Below are 19,249 nucleotides of genomic sequence, written 5' to 3'. Positions count from 1 at the left end.
TAGATTACGGTTGGTATTTATTTTATAATTGCTGCCAACTGCATTTATTGCAGTTGTCTCAACCTGTTTTCCCGGAGATAAAGTTAGGGAGTCAAAAATAAAACCATCAATTTCACTTATACCGAGTGTATTTCTGGATAAATTGGTTACAAAATACTTATTCAACGCCCGCTGGGTCCGAGCCATAAGCAATCAGCCAGTTATCTCAAAATCAAAACTAGGCAATTGTATAAAAATCGTAACTTTTTACAATCTAAATAGTATAAAAGCCGACCGGCGCCTAAACTGTTATGAATAAAAAAACACTGTATTTAATTTAGTTTGAGCTTAACTTACTCTTTAGTTTATAGGAAAAATATAATTAGTATAATTTAAATTATGACTTATGACGATCCCTTATTAGCTAATTCACAGTCGGCTATCTTAATATAGCAATTAACTATACAACGTCGCCGACTAAAGACCGCACTTTTCTATTGAAGCGTAAGGGAAAAAAAGAAGAGAACCCATGCGTATCACTGTAAACGCGCCAAACACACCATCTGACAATTTGAATTTTTGGTATCAGTAAAGACACCAAACCACCTCGTCTTACGTTCTTTTTTCAAAAATGATATTTGCAAAACGCAGTAGAGAAATGACACAGCCCCTAATTTTTTTTTAATTCTAGGTCAGTCATGTCAAGTCAAATTCGATTTTCGAATACCACAGACTATGTACAGATGGAGCATTCAAGCGTCATTTCACGTCGGTCGTAGCGTAGAGGTTAAATAAATGCTGATTAATTAATTATTAATTTATTGACGGTCCGTGGCGCGGAGTTTCTCCTCGACAGCCTCTTGAGAAGACTCCGAGAGGTCGGTTGCTTGGATGTACTTTTGTACGCCGACGAGCGATTTCTTCAATGCATCAAAGGAGCTGTGAAGAAAAACGTCTTTACTCAAATAATATGTTAAACAAGTAATTTTAGTGGATCGTTTTATTAACGCTACAACTACTACAATGATCTACTGAAACATCTAAAAAAGTGTTTTACAAGAAAAAAGTGCAGTTTCCTACTTTCTGAAAGTTATGCAGGGCTAATTTATTGTTCATGAAATAGTTGAAATATTCACCTAGAGTACAACATCTTCTTCTTGACCTTAGCGGTGTCTGGGCACCATGACATGAGGAACAATTTCTGTTTCTTGCTAGCCTCTGACGTGCCTTGACACTGGTGGGTGTATTCGAAGTCAAACAGGCCATATCTGAAAAGTAGAAAATGTTATCAATCATCAATATATTATGTATATAAAAATGAATTGCTGTTCGTTAGTATCGCTAAGACATGAAAACGGCTGGACAGATTTGGCTAATTTTGGTCTTGAATTATTTGTGGAAGTTCAGAGAAGGTTTAAACACTGGAAAATAATAAATAAAGAAAAATACTAAAAACGACAATTAAATTTTGCAATAAAATCTATTCTGTGTGTTCCTATGTCTTTTTTGAAATAAAGAAGTGTCACTTGGTTGTCATATATATATGACACACATTTCTGAAGGCACCTTCAGAAATGTGTGTTTCATGGCTGTAGTTTGAGGTTGCCTTTGGTCTGTTTTGAAAATGTTGTACAGTGAAACCTGGTTAAGTGAGACATCAAGGGACCTGCAATGTCGTTTCACTTATAGAGGTATTCCACTTACCCAGTGTCTCAGATATACAGGTATAAATAAATATCTGTCTCATTTACAGAGGGTTCCATTAATAACAGAATGTATCAATTATAAAAATCTGTCATTTTAGTTTGTCGTTTGGAAGTATCAGCCATCAGATGTTTTTCGATGTTATAAATTTTATCAAATATGCCTTGGTCAGCAATTCAAAATAACTGTGCAAAGTTTCTAGTGCTTTTACTCCTTCGCGTTTAGAAATTTTTACTAAATTTACTTCCGCACTTATTTCATCGTCTTCTTCTTCATTTTCTGAGTCTGAGAAGGCATGAACAATGTAGCTTTCATTAAGTTCTCTATTGAAACTATTAAACCGTCATCGACGCTTATAAAATCTTGGAATGTTGGCTGTTGATTATTGTCGTTGCTGATGGCTAAGTTCCAATCTTCAGGATCAGTTTCTAAATTTTCGTCCTAACAAACAATGTTATCTCAGTTACAGAGGTTTATGCCTATAAAATTTACTCGCTGTCTCAGTTATAGAGGTAACTATGATGATAAATCGAAAGAACAAATCCCAGATATAGAGGCTTACCTCGTCCCAGTAACAGAGGCAATTCAAAGCCAAAGTGTTGGGACCTCAGCATGAGTTCCAGTTATGGAGGTTTCTCACTTATCCAGGTCCCACTTAACCAAGTTTCACTGTATTACGTTTTAACACAATATGTAGGTGACACGAAGTTCACGAGTTCATCTAAGTTATAAATAAAATAGTAAAATAAGTATTCCATGTTTATTTTTGTAAATACATAAGTATTCTAGATAGAAAAAGCTATTATAAGTAAACATATATATCGGTTAATAATATTACAGTTCTAACGAGGGTACCACTTTCTAGAAGGCTTTCCATTTGTGTCTGTGAGTTTAAAAGAAAGTCGATTAACAAACCTGCACTCTCCGGTGCCACCCTTCTGTAGGTCCTCTAGGAATTGGTCGTACTCGGCGTTTCTTCCTCCAACGGTTTCCACATCGATCTGCTTCTCATCACGAATGTAGAACACGACGTACCGGTGCTTCTTGTCTTTTTTGATCTCTTCGTACGTCGTCTTGCACGCGTCCGAGACTGTTACACCAGACGCCTGGAAGTAACATAAATTTAATTATTATACAGAATATAATATTATAAAGAAAATTAAGACACTAAACAGTTTTGTTTGGAGTTTTTTAATGACATTACAGACTAAACATATCAGAATAAAACACAAAATGGAAACTCCTGGATAATTTCTTCTACTCTTTATATATTAGAGTACATTTAACGCAATACTTGGAGACCTAGTAAATCACATCTAAATGTGACATAATGTAACAGCTGCCGGCCCATTTCACGTTTATATTTAGTCACTAAGTGGGATAACGTATTTTGTACAGATTTCCTAAGATAATCTCATTTCAAACACAAGTCAATGAAATCATGTTTTGTTTGGTTACACCTTAATACTTATCTACTGTGAACATTATTTTAGTTTTACTTTATTTTTATAAGTTTATTATTTTTTATTGTTCTGTAATCTTATCTTTACTTTAGACAATAAAATATATATAAACGTATATTCTTTTGTCTCATAACCAGAAGTAACATGCTTACAAAATTATTTGTAGATAAGATTATAATTAATTTGGCGCAACACAGCGGCGATTAATATCAATTAGTATGACAAAGGTTAATTTCTCATGACATTTAGATTTGAACTTTCACATTTCACGATTACGTGAATTTTTATCTCAGGGCAAATGTCACGTATGAATAGGGCTGCCAACTTTTTATACAATAACAAAGTAGGGATCAGAATATTGAACAGTATTTTAGAAAAATTAATAGAATTTTATTTATTTTATGGTTTAAAAACATATACTTTAGAAATTTATTAATTAACCTACATATAGTGTAATATTTTGGGGAAACAGTTAAACCAAACTTGTGAATATAGGACTAAGTATTTTTTTATTATTATTTGTCATTTTATAGTTAAATTTTTAATTATTTAAAAGCGGTTTTGCTTCCATGTACATTTTTCAACACGTACATTATTACAGCTAAAAGTTTGCTCATAGTATTAAACTCGTAAGCTTTACTTGCATTAAATCCGTTTCCGAAGTTAAAAAAAAAAATAACATCAGGTATTGTAAAGGTTAACATTACAATTTCAAAAGAAAGTAAAGATAGAATCCCAAATGAAATAAATTTTTTTTAGGACTGGCCATTTGGCTCGAGGCATACCTAAAAAATCTCATTCACTATTCGAACAATAGCTATACAAAGATTATCTAAAATTGTAAGGCATAGCATACCACTGCGTCGCGTCGAAAAATAGATTCGAGACATTGGCCGTTCGTCTAAATATAGTTTGTGCCTGCGCACGTGTTCGAAAAGTATTGCAGCAAACCCTTACTCCACTCCACAATTCTTGATATTAATTATTAGTAGTAGTAGTAGTGGAAAGTCTACTAAGTCGGACTATAGATTTTTGTTACCATAAAAAGAATTTTTACTTAGTTTTCAATTATTTCCTTTCAGTTAATTATATACACGTTTAAATTCATAATCTAATCAATAACAATTTTACTTTACTACAAATATATATCCAATACATTTTTAAATTCGTAACATCATTTACGTAGAATCCCCGACATTAGTAAATTTAAAAATACACTTAGAAATTCTTAATTTCAAGTAGGTCATGAAATATTTATTTAATCAGTCCAGGAATATTTATCTTGGTTATTATAAATTGTTAAAAATAAAAGCAAAAATTCAAAACATTCTTCTATATTAGAGAAGATATTTATTTGTAGAACTTAAGTGTAATTTTGTGTGAAAACATTTAAACGTACATACAAAAACACAAATGTTTCCTCTTTATAATATTAGTATATATTGGAGTAAACCAAAAATTCGTCAACGCTCATATCTGTTTGCGTCCTCTCATATCAATTTACGTGTATAATAGATTAAAAAAAACATTATTTCAAGTTAATAGTCTGTTAATGAATACGTATCATGTCTATACTAAAATTTAACTCACTGACCATAGTGAATAGTTTCTCCTAGCTTTATCTTATTGTCATCATAGTAAAAACCTAAAGGTATTTCAAGTGCAACGCCAATATCTAATAATAACAAGAAAATTGAAAGTGTTACGATATCTCGTGATAAACATCGTTAACGATAACGTAATAATTATTATTCTTTCTCATGTACAGCTATTGTAATACTTTTTAAAATCGATCACCGTCGCGATGTTATATAAACATTCTTATAAAACATACTGTACGATATACTTTAGAAGCTTACCATAATATTTTTTTAAAGAATAGGGGGAAACGGGCCCCTGCCAATAGTCACTCACACAAACAAAAGAAATACTACTGAAAGGATGTTTAGGATAGATTGAAAATTGTTTTTGTGTTTAGTGTCTTGTGTGGGGGTATATAACGCAAATTTCTCTGCATTTCAATTAAAGTAGATTATCAGACCTTAATACACGGGCGTGAAACCCAAGAGGATATCGCCGTGTACATTAAGTACTAAGTAGCAGAAATGGTGACACCATATGCTGTTCATGTATAGGGATCCATCTAAGGGTCACCTTGCCCCAGTACCGAATTTTAGATATCTTTTAGTTTTTATCTATGCTCCCGGAAATGCGGAGTTACTATAGTATATATCACCACCAATATTTTTTTCGTATGAATTTATTAAAATCCAGTAACATTTGCAAAGGTGTCTTGTTTTGAAAATATCCCCCTCTAAGTCTAAAGTGAGATTTAAAGTGTACCAAATTACAATTGGACTGTTTAATTTTAGTGATCTACTTTTACATGTGTTGAGGGGGAACACACACACACACATACAACATTAGTCCCGTTTTTTGAATACATAATACTGGATGCAATATTTTTTATTTTACAAATGCAAAACGTGTTCAATCCCTTATAGAAGGGACCTTTAAAACTTAAAGTCAACGAAGTTTGGTTAAAAATAATTCGGTAAATTTGTCGAATCACGGCTCCACTTTAAAACAGCTACCAATTTGTATTTCACTTGGAACTGAGACATGCATGTAATATTATCAGTTTATTTTTAAGAGGTCCAAAGCCATGCGCCTCCTTATTACTAGGGGTACGACAAACAAGTCGTAAAGAACGAACTTAGAATTTATTATAAATGCATATATCCTTTGTATATTTTTGTGTTTTTTGTATCTGTATAGGTGAAATTGTGCTTTGTGTATGTTTAAATGTGTATTCCGTTTTGGCTATTGTGTACAGTGTAATTGTTTGAATATTGTTTAATAAGGAGCTGTAGGAATACCGTTGATCAAATAAATAAACGATAGAAAAATTGTTAGGTATATTCAAAAATGTGTACCTTCTTCATTTCATAAATCATGTTTTAATTAATTTATATGGGGTTAAAGAGCATGGCGCCACCACATTATTGCATGGTAGTGATGAAAATATGTAAAAAAAATGGAGCTGTTTTAAAGTAAAGCTGTGATGCGACAAATTTACCAATAATTCATATAACCTTGATATTAAAAGCTATGATTTCATGCTATCAATTTTCAATGATGACGATTTTAATGTGACTCATAATTACTTCCGTTTGAAGGAAGGTGATGACTGAAATGATGTTTTGAATTAGGTGAATCATCACACAGTTTTATGAGAAAAACCTTCCTAAAACGCGAAGACACGATTTTTAGTTATAATTCAAATTATCTTTAGTCGTTATTCATGTTTATATTTATGTTAATTCCGTGGCCTCTGACGTCTGTATGTATTTCAATATGTATAGGCAAATAGGTGATCAGCCTTTTTGGCCTAACATAGGACATTCAATGGATGTTAGAAAATTAATATATACGAGTTTTGTTTCTTCACTTTATAGTTATAATTTAAACTTTCCGATTATTTTTAAAATTGTAATCTATTTCCAGCTGCTGTAATAATCAATACGAACACGTTTCGAGAAAACGTCGCAATGCGTCTAGATCGCTACACGGTCAGAATAAATTTAATTCCCTAAGCTATCACCACTTTCATTATGAAAAACACCCCAGGTTGCTGGACTTTTATCTTTGTGTTATTGATGATTAACGTACAACAGACCTAATGTGACCCTAATGATGTACTTGAGCCTCTTGAAAAAAATCATCAGGAGGTGCTCTAGGCCTTAGATACGACAAGAGTATTCGTGACTGAATAAAGTACTTGTTAAATTAATAATTTACAAGCTAACAAGATAATAATATAAACTAAAAGAGATAATACTATAAACTACAGCATTAATTTTCCCTCAAACCAGGAATCAAGTGAGCGGGGCACTTGCACTGTAGCAAATAATTATACATATAAATATATGTATAATTTGCTGCAGTACAGTGTGTCAGGGTGTCAATACAAATTATTTGTATAAGGATGTCAATATAATTGGCCCTATGCTTTTAATACATATTGTCTACTACTAATTTAATTTAAAAAATTTATAAAAAATATTTTCTTATACTCAAAAATATAGTGGTAATCAGTAGTCATGGTATAAACTTGCTACCAATATATCAAAATTTCCTACAAAAAAAATCATACAACCTTGAAGCTGAGTGCTATAATCACAGACTAACAAAAGAGGTTATAAATATGAATGAAATGTAATATATTAATTTTAAGATAGTAATTAAAAAAACTAAGTAGTAATATAAAATAGAAGCTAATAAAGTTCATTGAACTTCATTTGAAAGCAAGTTCAATAACCTTAAGTAATTTTAATTAAACAAAAATCACTTGTTTATAAATAGTAATGTGACCTTAACCATAGATAGAATCTATTTTAGGAAATTGCACTTTTACCACATAAGGAATAAGATACATTTACAATGAAAAGCGTTATAGTACTAATAAAATGCATTCATTAAGTAGTGTTTTACGAGTGATATTTGCATTAAAATAAATGGTTTGAATGTAAAATTTTACCTTTTTTTCAACAAGGTTAGACTAGACCATGCTGTTTTTATAATTCATGTATGTAAGACAGAGATTTCAGTGTGAATGATTAAGTTGAGCTAATTATAATTAGAAAGGAGCAAACAAAAGCACCTACATTTGATCATAGCCTAGTATTCACATACAGTTAAATAGTTTCTTATAGACAATTATTTAATGTTTTTTATATTAATGGCCTGCTTATGGCCTATGTACAATAGCACTTGGTAGTATAAGATTTATGGATGTAGAAAATATATATGATAAATGTAAAACCTAACCAATATAATATTTCATCCCATAATTAATTTCACATCATTAAGAATCTTTATTCAAGATAGTTAAAATTTAAATAAAAGATGCATAAGAGCCTCTTCTGTTACCATAGTAAACAGAGAAGGTAAGATTGTTTTAATTTTACCTTTAATTGTTATCTTCAATGGGATTTTTATAGCTAATTTGTGTTAAGGTGTAGCAAATTATAATTGCTGCAGGTAATCTTTCATGGCCAGCTTACCAATGCCACATAAACTAAATTTTATGTACTTTCTGTTTGTCAGCTTCATTGCCAATACTTGCAGATTGAGGTTTTTTTTTGAGTAAAATTAGCTAATTGAGGAAGAGCTATCTAAATGAAAATATTAGCTTACTCATACACAACTTTACATCCTTCAAATAATGTTTATACACAATGACATTTAGCAATTGATTTTCAGACAGGTAAAAACGTCGTAAGAGAAAGTCAACCAAAAATGTTTAAATGATTCATTATGACTCATGGGCCATTAACACAAGGAAATCGTTGTAATTGCGTACTTATAGGATTTATTGATAACACAACCTTGACATTGTTGTGCACATTATCCGCGACTGGTCAAAGGAACGTCCAACGATTTATGATTACAGTGACAGGCTACCGTTTACCGACCTCCGACCATATATGGCTAAACGTTATAGCGTCTGCGCGGCATTGCGGTCTCCCCGAGTTCGATGCCCTCACCAAAACTTTATGATAAATACGCCAATCGGACAATCCGTTGTCAATGCACCCGTTAAGGTAACCTTTCGTGAAATCCTACACCAACTTAAATTACATTCTCGAAAGGAACTGTAATGAATAAGTGACATGGTTGGAACAGATAAGGATCACGACACGTGGCATAAAATCACTGAACGGTGACAACTATTTCTCCGAAAAGGCGTGCGAACTCTGTGCAGGGGGTTGTGCAAAATATGGCCGATCGTGGCACCGGTTCACATATCCTTCAATTTTACGTGAATTTGCACGATTTAAAAAGCTTTCACTGTGTCCATAATAACAAACACATCGTAACTTTTAAGACACTGTAATTAATGATCATCACTTACCATTTTTTGATGTTAAACACGTAAAAATTCCACCACTAACTTCACCGACTTTACGACAACGGCGACCGGAACGACACTGAATCGGAATGTTGGCTATACGTTATTGCTTGATGGCCAATGAGCGCATGTGTCAAAAATATGAAATCAGTCGAATCACTTGCTTTTATAATTATTTTTCCGTTATAGTCTTTTAAAATATAATTAAAGATGAAAAATGTATTACAAATAAACAATTTGAAATTAAAGCGTATTTGAATAACTATATAAAGTTTTTTAAATAAAATAAGTCTTTACATAGAAATGTCACTCAAGGCGACAACTTTAAAAATATCACTATCTCCGTTGCACACTACGAAGCCACTGTATCTTTTTATTCTTGTTGGAATATTTATGGTATAGCTCTAACGATAAGATAAGACAAAAAAGCGTAGATGATTACAACGCGGAGATACAACTATATTCACGAATATTTACTGATCGAGTACTACTTGAGAAGTGAGTCACTGATGACGACAAGATTTTAGCCAATCAGGAGTTAGAATTCAGTAAAATTCCTTATATGGACCGGCGGAAGCCACTGCGTTCCCGTCGATTTGTATTTGATTTTTACCGCGGCAATTACGATAATTGAAGCATACAAATTGCAGACAAGACAAAATTTAAAACGGCGTAACGAATGTGATTGTCATAATATTATTGCGTTGTGTGGAACTCCTAGGCAATAAAGTAGGTTTTTAAAAACTTACAATAAATTATCATCGATATTAAATTACGCATAAAATTCACGACCAATTGTTATAATTGGATGCAATAGTTATGAGATAATATATCAAATATCGTGTCAAGCGTATAAATTCGATTTAAACGATGGTCAAAATATTCTCATTAACTAATAATAATCGAACCTTGTCTACTCAATGATGATGTATTTATTGACTTAGTTAAACGTAGACTGATTCCTTGTAGTTAACTGTGCCTGCATTTGAAAATGATATTGTATTATCGTGTCTGTCATACTTCTTTCTTTCTAATATAATATTTGTATAAGTAGATGATTTTCCCTCTTGGCATATTGAGATATTTTTAGTTCCTCGATTCGACAATTTGGAGACAAATGTATTAAAAGTTAAATTAGTTGATATCAAAGTTTTATAAAATTTAGGATATTAAAATAAAAAAACACAATGATAATAAATCAATTTAATTCAAGCATTTCCAACATATTTATGATATCTTTTGTACATAGAGTACATATTTGTCAATGTCATCTGCCCAATTGCCCCTGCCAAGCCCCGTCTCAGGAACGACATGGCGTAATTTGAATCAGAGACTTGTATTAGAAGAACTATTGAGTTTTCTAAATGTTGCCGTATCATTTTTGGTGGAGGAGATTTTTCTAGACAGAAACAAAAATCGGCTACGGCATACGCTGCTATTCGGGATACGTGGCTCTTTCGTTTCGATATTGACTGTGTTAATCTGTAAATAAAAACCAATAATAAAGCAAAATTCAAAGCAGAACGGAATACCCATATATGGTATATTACTTTAGGAAATATCAAAAAAATCAACAACGTGTAAAATTTAAGAAAAAAATTAGGTAACCCTATTCGGGTCTTGTCCTCGGATTGCATCTGATATTTTGATCATATTATTTTATAGACAAGTAGGTGATCAGCCTTCTGTGCCTCCTCACGATACGGTAAAGGCAAACTTGACCGCAAGAGCAAGTGTTCATTGCGCACATAGTAAGAAAAATCCATTGGTGCAATGCCGCCTTAGGGATGATACGCACGCATAAACTAATATTATACACGAAATTTAAATCTATTTTACCACAGATTTTATAAAATACAAATCGTAATTTTCACTAGCCCAAGATGTTCCATACAAAGTCAATTTGTAATCCCTTTTTTTAAAGAGTTTACGACTTGTAGCAATGTCGTCGAGCATGAGTCACAGAGAACAGAATATTAAAAATAAAATTAATGTTTCGTTTACAAGGTCATGAATTATCTCTTAAACTTTCTTAGTACTAATCTATAGGGGAAATCCGGCGTATAACACTTATTGATAAACCACCTATATTCTCGAGTTAAGCGAGATATATATATATATATATATATATATAGATATGTATATATATTATATAGATACCATCATTGTACTCAAAGTTAATATTATTAATTGTATCTTTTATTGTTTATTCAGACAATAAATGTAGTATTGGATATATAATCTGCCTTATACCTTATCAGCATAGGTAAAAAATACCTGAATATTCTTTTAGGTCTGGGCTTCAGATTTGAGCATTTGTCAATTTAATAAGCAAGTAGGTGATCAGCCTCCTGTACCACCTAGGTTAAACTAGAAATCGAACTTACTTCTCAATAGAATGCGCTATTTCAGCTAATTTATGTTCTGTGTTCCTGTCAATGTCAGAATCAGATGTTGAACGCTCACACATACAAAGTACCAGAGCCTTGTAGCATTGCATTAAACATGGCCACCTGTAATACACATTATGAATTAATAATCTCACTTTATTTGTCTATGGTTTTGCATGCATTTGGTGGTTAATACGGAGGCTTTGTTTTCGATTACCAAACAATGACTAAATATGTTCTGTGAATTAAACTTTAGGTCGGCTTTCGTAGATTGTCAGAGTACTGCATGTTGAATGCGTTGCTGAGATGGAACTTTTAAATCGCGTAAAAAAGATTCTAAGCTGTCCAGCATTGCAATGCAAGGAGAAATTTTTTAATTCGTTACAAAAACCACTCACGTTTAATATAAAATTAAAGGACTACTTTATTTGCTATGGTGCTGCTAGGTGTAACAAACAAAAAAAGTTACAAAAATCTCACCTATCTTCCAAAAGTTCATCTCTAGACAATATCATACTATTTAAGATGGCAACACTGCCTTCAAAGAGCATGAAAAATGACCGCCAACTAATTTCACATCTTGTGTCTATGGAATTGCGTCCAAGGAGGTAAAATATCAGCTGTTGTAGTTCAAAGATGGCGTCAATGAATTTGTACTCAAGGTTTATCTGTGGAAATGTAATTTATCAAATTCAGTTAATAATAAAATTTAATATTTTTTTAACTGTGAGTCAAATAATGAAATATTTATGCGCAAAATTTTGTATTCGAGTTAGTTAAGTTTTAAGATAGATGTTATATATATTAATTATATATTATTCTACGAATATTAATTATTATTCTTTTATTTGCTAGTTATTACCTTCATTATAACCGTTTTTCGTATATGAATATTAAATTTACCTTTTTCGCAGCTAAAATAACTTCGGACAGAACATCTAGATCGAATTTCAACAATTCACAAATGGAATCTTCGATTTTGACAACGTGAACCTCATTGCCAGTATGAACTTCTCCCTCATAGTGTTGCTGTATCCAAAAACGTAAATTTTTTGTCGATCTTAATATTAATTTACTGAAGGCAACACATTTCGCTTCAGTAATGTACGAATTTAAAATATTTAAACATAGATACTTCAAAACTCGCCGGCTTATTATTTGCGTCGATGTTATTTCCTCATTTTTCAGTAAAACTGTGGGTTTCTGTAAAGGGTGTTATAAATTAGGTTAAAAAAATTACATTAATTTGTTTGTCATTCAGTTAAACCTGTATCCTTTTCTAAATCTTTTAAATTGTTTATTATTACTATTAACACATATATATAAATGAAAATTCCCCTTTTGGCTAATATGCATTGTCTAATTGTATAGATATTGTTAGAAATATAGGAATAATAATAATATATTATGGACCATAAAGCCTTGTAAATATAACATTACTTTAAGTATTTGTACATTGTAAAATATACTTTAAAACAAAACAATAAAATCGTTATTACAATACACGAGAATTTTAAATAATAAATATTGATTAGACCATGATCATTTTATAACTCTTCTTACCATACTAAAGCAAAATTTATATACCAGAACGAATGAGTAAAAATAAATTAAATAATATACTTATTTTAAGTAATACTTTACTAAAACATATTTACCTTCAGAATGGTTAGTGTATTTAGATCGGGTACAAAATGATTAGCAAACACTTCAACAGATGACAACTCCGATAGATACTTCAAAGTGGCAGTTAACTCTTCCAAACAGCTGTCATTTTTCTTCTGTCTATGGTCAAACGCCATAAACAAGCGAGCCTTGACAGCGCGCCATATTTGCAGAAATAGCTTGTCCTTGTCTTGAAAAATGTCATGTAATTCCAACTTTTTGATGTATCGCAAGACAATTGTCAATAAGTTTATAGAGGTGCCGACATTTAGATTTTTCGTTTCAGAACTTTCAACGAAATGTAACTGAAAAAATAAATCACTTTATTGAAAGAAAAGGAATAATAAAATGAAAGTCTATTTGGAAGGCTGGCTCTTGCCTTACTAAGAAATTAGAAGATTACAGGACAACAAAGCGATAGATGTGCTTGTTGATTATTTTTTTTGTAAATAAAATAGCTTGAGCGTGCTACCCTCAATCCTAAGGTCATTCGGTCAAATTACTAGGTACCAATACATTTTTCTGCACCGTAAGGAAACCAGCATTAGACCTAAAAGTCGTCGTATGTCAAACTCAAAAGGCTGATCACTTTACTTCCCTATTATTGTAAAAAAAAAACACTTCGAAAAAGATACAGAAATCTGAGGCGGAGATTTTAGAGGATTTCAAGGGGTTTTCAAAAATTTAAGCGTAACACAACAATACTTACAGCATTTTGTACAAAAAACTCTAAACCGGACCATAAACAATCCATACTTTTTAAATCCTTTCCATCATTGCTTTCACACGACTTTGTCAAAATAAGAGTGTATGCTCCCATAGCGTTTAGTATTGCCATACTATTCTCCGATATAACACTCGCGTCTGCGTTGCTGGTATTTAGTATATCTTTTCCAAAATCGACACTTTTAAACGAATCTAGCATTGCTTGATTTAAGTCTTCTTGCAGACCTGTCAATATTGATTTCGGCACACTGGTTGCACTATTTTTTCTTTCTTTAGAAATTAATGGCAACACTATGCATATGATTTGAAATACTTCTTCGCTAAAATCGTCGATGCTCCGAATTTCTTTCTTTTTATAATATTTCAACAATTGTTTTACAAGTGTTTTTATAACTTCTGGATCTTTTTTTACTTGTCTCGTCGCGAATTCCAAAATGTTTTTCACAACCAACACGTGATTTGCAGTTTTAGCGTGCAATTTAAATAATTTTAAAACACCATTATCAAAGTCAAATAGGTAGGGAACGGGAAATATTTTAAAAATATCTGGAGTCTTCGGCGTTAATTCAAAAATGCTTTGATGTATATTATCTATGGTGCGTTTAATTTTTTTCGAGTTGCAACCCTTTTTGCAAGTCAAGAGAATGAAGATGGTTGTCAATTGACAATTTTCATCAAGATAATAAATCTGTAAATTTTTCAGTACTTCCAAGTATTTTGTTATTTCATCACTATCTCCTACAGTTAAATTGTCAAAATATTCTTTAACATCTACATCTTTAAGGAATGTCTCAATGTCAAAGTCCTTTCCTAGACCTTTGCTGAGCGAAGACGCATTTTCGAAGTTTTTGGCAACATTTTTAAGTACTTCAAACGTCAAAGCTGTCAATAAATCTTTATTTTTGGCAACACTTTCACAATTAAAAATGGATGCGTCTGAATCCACAGCATACATTTTAACTAGGGACTTCGCTACTTGTTTGTATTGGTTTTTATCTAAGTTCGCGAAGAGTGCTTTAAAATAATAACTGTCAAATGTTTTACAGCTAACAGAGAGTTGCTTAATTAAATGTGTTTTTGTATCAATTATTATCTCTTTATCATTAGATGTTGTAATATTTATAGCCATTGTCTTTATGAGAAGTAAATTATTCTGAAATAATACAAATTTTATTTAACATAATAGGATATGATGCTTGCAATGAATATAGATATTTCATTTAATTTTTTATCAATATCGAAAAATCGGTTCAGTTTATATAAGAAAACTATTCTTAATAAGATAAATTGTCTAAAGTTAATATATAAAACATGATATATATATAACAAATTTTTTTTAAATAAAAGTAGTTTATAATTTAAACCAACACAAATTACATAGACTAATAATGGACTATTTATATGTCTAAAAATAGAACTAATTTTGATGACTTGGACTGTTCATAAATTTAAGATTTATAGGCTGGGAACGCACTTGCGAGCCCTCAGGCAATTTGCGGTCTATGTCTCCACAACTGAGCGTTTCTTAAGGCAGTTTTTTCCGCGCACCACCACTATGTGGAACCAGCTGCCCACTGAAGTATTTCCGAACGTAGAGTCTTTTAAAAAAAGAGCGTACTAATTCTTAAAGGACCGGCAACGGACTTGCGAGCCCTCAGACAATATGAGTGCCCATGGGCGCCTGTATCACGTACCATCAGATGAGCCTCCTGCCCGTTATATAAAAAGAAGAAACCTGCTTTATTGTGAAAGTTGGTTAAATAGTAACTTACGAATAACAGTGCGTTTTCATCGTCAACTTTGCTTGCGATTTGTTCCCATTGTTCCGCATTTAAACATGGCAATATTAAAGTTAAATCAAAAACTTCGCGATTTTGATTTTGTTGGTACTCCAGTTTGACATTACTATATTTCATGTTTAATATTTTTAACTGCGCCAAGCTTACGCAGATATGTAGAAAAGATTTGAGAAGCTGGGAATTCTGGAAAATTAATTGTTTATCTTAAATGAGTTGAATAAAGATGTCCATGTTTTCTTATATATTTCCTGTTAATCTTCTTTTATTAACAACCCGCAACATAAAATTTTATTTAGTAAAGTAAAATATAAAGTATAATTAAATATAAAGACTATAGATATTGTTAGTTTAAAGGATTTTAAAAATAATATTTTCACTTACATAATCCAACTTCAATAGGCACTTGCCAAATTTCGTCAGACATTGCATTTCAAAATTGTGGTAACTGGCCCAGTAATCTTCACTTATCGGCAGAGGGACAGTGTGGTCCGCCATCTTGTTGTGCCGCAGAACAGTCGACAAAATGGCCGCCAGCAATTCAGTTAGCGTTAGTACCGATGGAGCTATAATATTAAGATAATAGACAATACCAGATTACACAAAATCAAACACTTTATGACATACGGAGCCCCGAGTCCCGACCCTTACAGTCTCAGTTTAACGTGGGGCCTACGCCCCAAAAGGGGGAAATTCCATTGTTAAGGGGGTTATTCCAAAACTAATTAAAATGATTTGGAATTTGAATTTCGGCTTTACAATGTTTTGGAAATTTACTTACTGTGATTTGTTAACAACTTCATAGTGATTTCTTCCTTAAATCTATCATTTGAGTTTCTTAAGTGAATTCAATTTTGTAATATTAAAAATTATATATAAAGAGGGGCATAGGAATTTTAGAGACACTAAAGTGGTACTTGGCACAAAAAAGTTGGGAAACACTGGTCTAACTCATTCTATATAATTATTGAATTTATTGTTACATAAATTTAGCATAAACTATATATTTTTATAATATAATTACAGGAAATTATACCAATAATACCTACAAGCATTTTCTTCAAGTGAACTCAAACAATCCTCTAAGTCTTTTTTCAACAAAAGTAACAAGTCCTTATTTTGCCTAAACATTAATTCCGATGTCAATTTTCCATATAGCTCCAGGCAATTTTCAGGCAATATATCAAAGCAAGTTACAATTTTACTTTTAAACTTATCACAATCAGAATTACTCATTATCGATTCATTTAATTTTTCTTTAAAATTTTCTTGGTCTTCATCAACATTTTCTAAATGTGTCTTTAAATGTGGTAATATGTTATGAACAAAATTAATTCCTTTGCTAAGTTTGAATAATGTTTGCAGTAATATATTCATTGTTTCCACATATATGTCTTGTAGACTTGAACTTTTTTTGGCAACCATAATCTGTGGTAAAATCTGGAACATTGTCTTATCTACTAAAGTTGGATCCAATTTTAGTGCTATCTTTATAATATTTAAAGTAGCTTTATCTGGTTTTCGTTCCTTTATTGTTGCTAAAATAACATCTTGTAAAAACAGTAGAAATGTTTTCTTAGTTTCCTTGGACTGTTCATTTAATGTGTCTCGTAAATGAACATTTACGTCGACATCATTTTCCAGCAAAACTTCTAACATATTTAAAAATATACTCCGTTTTATTTTAACTTCATTTCCTTCAAACAATATTGGTTTGAATTTAGTTGCTGTTTTAATGTAAGCTTGTTTTACATTTAAACAATTAACGGCTACAATATAAAATGCAAATAATAGCTGACTTTCTGTTTTAAAGCAACACACAAATATTTTAGCAAAATCACATAAAAACTGCTGGTTTCCTTTTGAATTAATAAATACATTTATAATTTTCATGACAGATTCAATATTATCATTCTTTGCTAGTAAAAGATGTGTAAGATCATCTTTCCTTATTAAGTTGTTCAGGTATCGAGCATAAAATGTACGCTTGTTTATTGGAAATAGGATGTTTTGACATACATCAACCACTTTCTCTTTACTTTCTGTATTAAGGAAAGAAAATATTGTCTCTAAGTTTTCTTCTTCAATAAACTTGACAATAAATTCAAATTTTTTCTTACAATCTTTATAATATCTTACAATATTGTCTAATAATTTATTAATTAATAGAACATTTGTTGTTTCTGTTGCTAAATGTTGGAGTAGAGTCATGGTAATTGAAAGATAATCATTAATTTGTATTGATAATTGAGCAGATAATTTGCTGTTTTCTATAAAAGCCGTAATAAATTGAATATCCTCATCTTGTATAATAGTATTGTGAAGGTACTGTGATACTATCTGAAAAGCAAATTAATAGCAAATCAAAAAACAAAAGGGTTTTAAGGAAGTTTTGTTACAGCATAATATTGTGTTGGTATATGGCATAATGTAGTGATCAGTATGCATGAACCAAACAATATTTTTTTCATCAATTTAAAAATATACATTTCTTACCTTGATCAGTTTGTATTTTAGGTCAACAGTAAAATCATCAACATTGTTTAACCAACTTAAAACATCCTTTAAGTCCTTACTTGTAACCTTATTACTCCCAGTTAAAGCTTCTAGCCATTCACCGATCACTCTCTCTTTAGGTGAAGTTGGAAAGTGATGGGAAAATACTACATTTTTGGCGAGTCGAAGTCTTTTAGATAATGGCGTTGAATCATCTTCCAGACGCCGTTTTAATTCTGTAAATTATAACATAGCTTGTGAATGGCAATGAAAATCTTTACAAAACATGAGATATTTAAATGAAAAATGAGATGAGAATAACATAACACACTTAAATAAACTATATATGATTTAAAAAAATATAGAAATGACATGGTTCTTTGATAATTATACTTTTTTTATAGAAGCTAGCATGTCCATGAAGAGGTTAAAATTTAAAAAGTACCATTTATCGGATGAGACATTTTTAAGCACCAGTAAACTTCATAAACATATTCATTTATTAGTTTCACTTAACGCCTACGGTATATTTATTTTTTAATGTATAAAGCTGTAAAAAATACAAGTATGTACATTTATGTAGCACATGCAAATGTTTTGTTTTTCTCCGAAACATGTGACACAACACAACTGACATCTGAATTCTGAACGATGAGAGATGTCAAAGTTACTTTGATAGTTTGGAATAGCAATGTTTACTAGCGTAATAAATACGTGTACTATACTAGCATAAAAGTCTATGGAATAGTGGAAAACGGTAATGTATAATTAATTGAAATTTGGCGCCCTTTTAGGTTTTATATAAAATAGAATTTACTTCGTGACTTTACAGAAAACATAATCTTGTAACCCTCTTCATAAAAATTACACCAATTGCAATTTTTTGGCTAAAGCTGTTTAATGCAAAATAAGATTGATTTATATTTATTTATTTACAACCAGATAAAAAAGTGCGTGCGTACAAAGTACACAATACACATGTCAGAAGTGAAACTTCTTTGGCAAACTAATTTTTAAGTCTTGTTTTTATTTCTACAAATCTAAAACTTTAGATTTAATGAATTTAATTATTGTCATTAAAATATTAAAAGTGTCGAAAATTAATAGAAATTATAA

At 31.2% G+C, this 19,249-nt stretch overlaps 2 protein-coding genes across 2 annotated transcripts; both read right to left on the bottom strand.

Moving 5' to 3' along the window:
* Positions 1-110: 110 nt before the first annotated feature.
* On the bottom strand, positions 111-9,319 carry LOC125052282 (cofilin/actin-depolymerizing factor homolog). Its single transcript, XM_047653023.1, has 4 exons — positions 9,064-9,319; positions 2,599-2,789; positions 1,116-1,247; positions 111-918 (listed from the first exon to the last, which is right to left on the bottom strand). The coding sequence occupies exons 1-4, from the start codon at positions 9,064-9,066 to the stop codon at positions 798-800; spliced, it is 447 nt and encodes a 148-aa protein (XP_047508979.1). The 5' UTR covers positions 9,067-9,319; the 3' UTR covers positions 111-797.
* Positions 9,320-10,248: 929 nt separating this feature from the next.
* On the bottom strand, positions 10,249-18,760 carry LOC125052385. Its single transcript, XM_047653195.1, has 11 exons — positions 18,579-18,760; positions 18,134-18,369; positions 16,687-17,977; positions 16,022-16,203; positions 15,614-15,823; positions 13,825-14,994; positions 13,109-13,420; positions 12,354-12,653; positions 11,931-12,118; positions 11,448-11,573; positions 10,249-10,542 (listed from the first exon to the last, which is right to left on the bottom strand). Exons 1-11 carry the CDS (start codon positions 18,595-18,597, stop codon positions 10,269-10,271), a joined length of 4,308 nt encoding a protein of 1,435 aa, XP_047509151.1. The 5' UTR covers positions 18,598-18,760; the 3' UTR covers positions 10,249-10,268.
* Positions 18,761-19,249: the final 489 nt, after the last annotated feature.

This window comes from Pieris napi, chromosome 9, assembly GCF_905475465.1.
Source record: "Pieris napi chromosome 9, ilPieNapi1.2, whole genome shotgun sequence".
Lineage (NCBI taxonomy): Eukaryota > Metazoa > Arthropoda > Insecta > Lepidoptera > Pieridae > Pieris > Pieris napi.
This window is presented reverse-complemented; position numbering and strand designations above follow the sequence as displayed.